The sequence below is a fragment of the Gavialis gangeticus genome, unplaced genomic scaffold (genome assembly GCF_001723915.1).
Source record: "Gavialis gangeticus isolate Ggan-Ray unplaced genomic scaffold, GavGan_comp1, whole genome shotgun sequence".
NCBI classification, from domain to species: domain Eukaryota; kingdom Metazoa; phylum Chordata; order Crocodylia; family Gavialidae; genus Gavialis; species Gavialis gangeticus.
The window spans coordinates 12124891-12132337 of record NW_017729014.1 but is presented as its reverse complement, the minus strand read 5'-3'; the positions used below and the strand labels follow the sequence as shown (position 1 = coordinate 12132337).

The 7447-nt window shown below is 48.9% G+C and overlaps 1 protein-coding gene across 1 annotated transcript in view; it reads right to left on the bottom strand.

Moving 5' to 3' along the window:
• CLSTN1 (calsyntenin 1) overlaps positions 1-7447 on the bottom strand; it is a 71733-nt gene that overhangs the window by 45692 nt on the left and 18594 nt on the right. Inside the window, exon 2 of the mRNA XM_019511551.1 lies at positions 6436-6634. Within this exon, the coding sequence (XP_019367096.1) occupies positions 6436-6634 (199 nt within the window). The remainder of the gene's footprint in view (positions 1-6435; positions 6635-7447) is intronic.

The following is a 7447-nucleotide window of genomic DNA, read 5'->3' as shown; positions in this document are numbered from 1 at the left end:
GCCATAAAGCAGTGCGCAGGCAATCCAGGAAGTTTTTGCAGAGTGTTGGAGACAACTTCCTGGTGCAAATGTTGGAGAGACCAACTAGGGATCATGCTCTTCTTGACCTACTGCTCAGAAACAGGGAATTGATGGGGGATGTAGAAGAGGATGGCAAGTTGGGTAGCAGTGGCTATGAGATGACTGAGTTCAGGATCCTGACAAAAGGAAGGAAGGACAGCAATAGAATACTGTGACAGAGCACCTTTGGTGCCTGTTACCTTAAGGGCTTTGAGTGATAGCAGGGCAGCCAGCAGGTGCAGACCAGCCCTGAAGTGGCTGTCACCTGGCCTGGCAGGGACCATGTGATTGGATGAGAGAGCTGAGCAGACTCCATTTTAGCTCAGGCCCTCAGGGCTGAGGGGGCAGTCTGTTGCTAGCAGCCGAAAAGACAGCACCCAGCTGAGCAGCTGCTCAGGAACATCTTGGAGGTAAGGGCAGGAGCTATGGGGAGGGCTGGAGGCTCCTGGTCCTGGGTATGACTTGAAACTCCACCCTGCTGCAGAAGGAAAGCCTAGTGGAACTCCTCATGGCAGGGTAGTCCCCCAGAAATACCAGTCCAGTTGCCTCCCCAGTGAAAGTCGAGTAGGGACGCCTTATTATTCCAGCCCCCACAACTCAGTGGTGATAGAACAGACAATGGGGCCAGGCACACTGAGACACAGGCACCCAAGCCCCCAGAAGGGGAGCACAGAGTTGGCCCCAGTGAGGGGGAGAGAGTGGCCCCAAGAAGGGGGCAGGAAGAGCTACGTACATATAGAGGGGCTTGTGGCTAAAGTCAGCCTAGTGTTAGGCATAAGAAACGTCACCCATAGAGCAGGCTGCAGGAGGCATCCAAAGGGCTGTGGGGGGATTGCCCAGAGTGTAAGTAGGCAAGCCTGATGGCCACTCATAGGAGCAGGGCAGGTTGGGAGAGGCACAGTGAAGGGCAGCATGAAACAGGCCCAGAGAGAGGGGGGTAGTGTGCATGAGAAGACTAAGAGGTCCAGAAACAGGCAGAGTTTGGGTCGGCTTCTTGCCAGAGCAACTATAATTCTGGATGCCATCTGTTAGGCTTTGGACACGGTAAGGGAAGGTCAGAGCCATGCATAACCCCCCTTGGCATTGGGGTATTAAATGGGCAGCCTCCCACTTATTACATCTGATTTTTCTCAATGAGTCGTGGCAGGCGAGACAGGGTAGACTGCCCTAGACAGCGGCTGGGCTGGCACGGTGACTGGCCACATCATCTTCCCCAAGTATGGACGCTGGCCTTCAGAAAAGATGACTTTGACTCCCTCCAGGAACTGATGGGCAGGATCACCTGGGAGGCCACTGAGGGGGACAGAAGTCCAGAAGAGCTGGTTGTATTTTAAAGAAACCTTACTGGGAGTGCAGGAACAAGTCATCCTGATGTGCAGGAAGAATGGCAAATGTGGCAAGTGATCAGCTTGGCTTAGCAGAGAATTCTTCGGTAAGCTTAAACACAAAAAGGAAGCTTACAAGAAATGGAAGCATTGACAAAATGTGGGAGGAGAATAAGAATATTGCTAAAGCATGCAGAGATGAAGTCTGGAAGGCCAAAGCGCAATTGGAGTTGCAGCTAACAAGGGATATAAAGAGTAACAAGAAGGGTTTCTACAAACATGTCAGCAAAGGTCAGGGAAAAAGTGTGGGTCCCTTACTGAATGGGGGCAGCAACCTAGGGACAGATGAGGAAAAGGCTGAAATAATCAGTGCCTTTTTTACTTGGGTCTTCACAGGCAAGCTCAGCTCCTAAACTACTGCATCAGGCAGCAGTTTAGGGAAAAGGTGAGCAGCCAACAGTGGTAAAAACAGATTAGGGACTATTTAGAAAATCTGGACATATACAAGTCCATGGGGCTGGATGCAATGCACCCAAGGGTGCTCAGGGAATTGGCTGATGTGACTGCAGAGCTGCTAGCCATTATCTCTGTGGCAATCGGGGGAGGTCCCGGACAATTGGAAAAGGGCAAATATAGTGCCTATCTTTAAGAAAGGGAAGGAGGAGGACCTGGGGAATTACAGACCAGTCAGCCTCACCTCAGTCCCCAGAAAAGTCATGCAGCAGGTCCTCAAAGAATCCACTTCTAAGCACTCGGAGAAGACGACAGTTAGGAAGTGCAAGCATGGATTCACCAAGGGCACATCATGCCTGACTAACCTGATTGCCTTCTATCATGAGATGACTGGCTATGTGGATGCAGGGAAAGCAGTGGATGTAATATACCTTGACTTTAGCAAAGCTTTTGATACCATATCCCACAGCATTCTTACAAGCAAGCTGAGTTGGGTTGGATGAATGGACTGCAAGGTGGATAAAAAGCTGGCTGGATTGTCGGACTCAATGGATAGTAATCAATGACTCGATGTCTAGTTGGCAGCCCGTGGAGTGCCCCAGAGGTTGGTCCTGGGCCCGTTTTTTCCCCCAGTATCTTTGTTAATGATCTGGAAGATGGGATGGAGCGCATCCTCAGCAAACTTGTGGATGACACCAAGCTATAATAGATACACTGGAGAGTTGGGATAGGATTCAGAGTGACCTAGACAAATTTGAGGATGGGGCCAAAAGAAATCTCATGAGGTTCAACAAGGACAAGTGCAAAGTCCTGCACTTAGGATGGAAGAAACCCATGTACCACAACAGCCTCAGAACTGACTAGCTAAGCAGAAGCTCTGCAGAAAAGTCCCTAGGGGTTACAGTGGACACTACGATGAATATGAGTGAGCAGTGTGTCCTTGTTGCCAAGGCTAATGGCATACTGGGCTGCATTATTAGAAGTATTGCCAGCAGACTGAGGGAAGTAGTTATTCTGCACTGGTGAGGCCACATCTGGAGTACCATGTCCAGTTTTGTGCTCCCACTATAGAAAGGATGTGGACAAGTTGGACAGAGTCCAGTGGAGAGCAACAAAAATGGTTTGGGGGGGCTGGGGCATACGACTTCTGAGAAGAAGCTGAGGGAACTGGGTTTGAATTAGTCTGCAGAAGAGAAGACTGAGAAGGGATTTGGTAGCAGCCTTTAACTACCTGAAGGGTGGTTACAAAGAGGATGGAGCTAGATCAGGGGCACGCAGAATACGGCCCGTGAGCCAGGTCCAGCCCACCAGGCAATTTCACCCGGCCTGTGGGTTCCCACCAATTAACTGTACCCCACCCAGCTCATGCACTTTACTCTCCCCCTCATGCACAGAAGGGCCCTAGCCCAGCCAGCAGGCAGCTTCCAGGTGGGGCTGCCACTGCCACTGCTGCAGCCACCGGGGACCCTGTTTGGCTTCGCTGGCATCCAGCAGCTTCTCCTCACCTCCCTCCTGCGGCAATTGCTCCTGAAAACAGGAAGGGAAGCAGTGGGGCCGGGAGAAGCTGCAGTGGGGGCGGGGAAAAAAGGAGATGCAGCTGAGTGGGGACAGAGCGTGTGAGGCTGGAGCCAGCATAAGGATGGAGACAGTACCCAGGGGGGTGGCAAGAGCATGGAGCTCAGGTGGGCAGGGTGTGGGTGTGGAGACATCCCCACACACTCGCCCCCATGGCACACAGTTCCCACTACTGGCGATAGCAGTGGACAGGGGCTTTCGGGGTGCTTGTGGCTCACACAGGCACCGCTGCCCGGCAGAACGCAGCTCTGGTCAGAGCCGCACATGGTGGCATAGAGTGCAGCCAGGCTGGCTCATCTCTATCACACAGGGCTCCCTGCAGTGCATGTGCAGCTCCCAGCACTTGTGTGCCACCAGGGGAAGCCCCACGCATTGAAGCTGACTGCCTTCCCCGCTCCTTGCCGCCGGAGACCCAGAAGACAGGGCTCCCCAGCATTTCTGGCAGAGTCCCGGCAGCTACACATGACAGCCAGCTCCATCGCACATCGCTGGGAACTGCACACGTGCCATGGGGAGCCTCGCACAATAGAGGCAGACTGGTCTCACTATGCTCCTTGCTACCGTGTGCAACTCTAGCCAGAGCCGTGTGCTGTCAGGTGGCAGTGCCTGCATGGGCCACAAGCACCCAGAGGGCCTGTCGGCAGCAGGGGCTGCGTACCATGGGTGGAGAGAAGTGCGCGTGTGGGGGGAGTGCATGGGGGTTCCCACACCACCCCCACATCCCACAACCCTGCACACCTACACCCTGCAGCCACAACCCCCTACGTACACACACCCCAGCAATATATCCCACACCCTCCCCCACAAACACACACGAAGCCACACGCTCTCAAAACCCCCTCCACACACACCCACCCTATCATGCACACCCCCACCACCACCCCTCCACACATGCCCCCTACACTTCTGCACAGTGTGGAGGCACATGTGGGCCACCCACTGAAAGTCTGGGCCTCCCCATCCTACTGTCATCCCCCCCAAGGGCCCTGCACAACCACGACAATGAGCCCTCTGCCTGCCCAGCAACAGTGGGAGCAGCAGTGGCATGGAGCTGTGCCACCTACTGCTGCCAGGCAGGCAGGGGGCACACAGCCAGTGCAGGGCTCCAGGGGGAAAAGCAGCAGGGTGGGGAGCCCCAAGCCTGCAGCAGGCAACCCACATCCACCCCTGTCACTGCTTGACTCCAGCTGTCCCACTGGCAAGGGGGAGGGGATAAGGTATCCCACATTTTACATTTTAAAACGTGTCCACCCTATTTTATGATTTTGTTTATATTCTGGTTCCAAGATGGACCCCTCTCCCCCACCTCTGAAAAGGAGTATTTCTGGGGGCAAGGGGATGGACTCCCAGGGCAAAGGTCAGGGATTAAGGGGCAGGACTTCTGATCCCAAAATGGTGACCAGGAGGTGGGGCTACTCTTGCAGCCCTCAACAGCTCTCCAAAACTCAGTAAGTGGCTCTACAGCTGAAATAATTGTCCACTCCTGAGCTAGACTGTCCTGTGGTGACAGATGACAGAACAAGGAGCAATGGTCTCACGTTGCAATGAGAGGTTTAAGTTGGATATTAGGGGGGGAAAAAAAAAAAAAACTTACTAGGAAGGTGGTGAAGCACTGGTACAGGTTACCTAGAAAGGTGGTGGAATCTCCATCCCTAATAGTTTTTATGGCCCTAGCTGGGATGCTCTAGTTGCGGATGGTCCTACTTTGAGCAAGGGGTTGGATTAGATGACCTTCTGAGGTCCCTTCCAACCCTAATTTTCCATGATTCTGTGATTCTGCAAACACTTCTCGGGCAAATCACACTCTCTGCTTCAGTTCCCCATCCTAATATGGGTCCATCCCACCCAATATTTATCATATTTACATGTACAGATTACAAGCCCTTTGGGACAGACACCATCTTTCAATACGTATATAAAGAGAGAATATGATTTTAGACCTGCACATGCTCCCATAATGTAAATAACTTGGTGGGATTTAAAAAAAAAAAAATGTATATTTAAAATCAGCAATAAGAAACAGGCAATTACAGCAGTGTACATGATACAAAATACTATTTTATGAGCAGATTTTCTGCCCTTCAATAGGAAGCAGCCAATTCACCTTCAACTTCCTATTTACAGAATGTTTATCCACTTTCCATACTGAAACTGAGGCACTCCAAAACCAGGAAGATTTCTGCTTGGCTACTCAGCAGGGTACAGAAATATAGAAATAATCTCTTTTCCAAGCTGAAGGAGGGATTGCTGCTCTAGACTGAGTGAAGTTTATCACAGCTGAAGGATCCTTAGCAAACTGCCCGTTCCAATGGGATAGAGATTTTTAAACAGCTCCAAAGTGTTTACTTCATGTTTAGATAGAAAGACATAGATAACTAACTAAGAAATTCTTCTGTTTCATCTCTGATATATGTGAATAAACTCTAACTAGTAGAAATCACAGCTCTAAGGGTAGAAAAGGACATCCAATTTTTAAAAATATCAAAAACTGCTGAATGAACCCACAACAGAAAAATCTGGATTTCTGCAGAACACCTTGGTCAAAATACAGCACAGGAGCCCAATATTAAGTTTAGTAGTAAAAATAACAATTGATCCTGAGCCCCTTCCAGTCTATTAGTGAAGAAAGACACAAACCAAGACTAAAAAACAAAAAACAACCCGTGAGCTCTCTTGAGAATGATAAGAAAACTCTTTTCTGAGGAATGTTTTTCTATGTTGAATGGTCTGAAATGTGGAGTCTGGACGCAAGTATTTAAGACAATGTTAGTGTCTGTGTAAGCAACTTGGCAAAGAGAAAATAAATGAAAAGTTGGCATGGAATTTCTATTCCTAAATATACAGTAACTTCTTCTTTAGAAGAGTTATAAACAAACCACCATCATCTGGGACCATGGGCCAACACTTGCCCTGAAAAGGCCCTAAAGAAGGTTAAGTTATAGGTCATCAGGGAAAAACGCTGAGTAACAGACAACCAAAAATTCCCATTAGATACAAAACATCTACCGATATATTTTTGTACCTGCAAAGCGAAGAGGTGCGTCTTTATCCAAGGCTATTAGAGGTGGATCCAGGAGTACCGTGTTGTCATTTTCCGTAACTATACCATGATATGTTGATTCAATCCATGGTTTGTGCTTGTTAACTAAAAAGAAAACAAAAAATGTAAGATTCAGGAACCAGATTTTAAACAACTTGTTAAAATAAACTGTTTTAAAATACTGAAAACCAATTCAATGGCACCATCTTTGAATTTTCCAATTTTGAGCCACTGCTTAAATAGAAAAGATAAATACTTGTTTCTTGATATTCCATGCTTTTTATTTTATTCAAAGTGTAAAAAAAAAAGTTGGCTGGCTATGTTTTCATTTGTATATTCATATGCAAAAGAGAGGTGTATATAACAAAGACCTGTTCCTGGCATAAACAACTCATTAGTTTCTACATACTTAGGAAGACTAGCAAGTATGGTGGAAGACCAGCTTGGTGTAGCAGGGAACTCTTCAGTGAGCTAAAACGCAAAAAAGGAAGCTTACAAGTAGAAACTTGGACAAACAAGTAGGGAGGAGTATAAGAGAATTGCTCAGGCATGCAGGGATGAAGTCAGGAAGGCCAAAGTGCAGTTGGAGTTGTAGCTAGCAAGGGATGTGAAGGGTAATAAGAAGGGTTTCTACAAGCATGTTAGCAACAAGAGGAAGGTCAGGGAAAGTGTGGGTCTCTTACTGAATGGGGGAGGCAACCTAGTGACAGATGATGCAGAAAAGGCTGAAGTACTCAATGCCTTTTTTACCTTAGTCTTCACAGGCAAGGTCAGCTCCCAGACTACTGCACTTGGCACGACAGTTTGGGGAGAAGGTGAGCGGCCAACCGTGGCAAAAGAAAAAGTTAGGGACTATTTAGAAAAGCTAGACAAGCACAAGTCCATAGGGCTGGACATGATGCACCTAAGGGTGCTGAGTAAGTTGGCCAATTCAATTGCAGAGCTGCTGGCCATTATCTTTGAAAACTTGTGGTGAACGGGGGGGGGGGGGGGG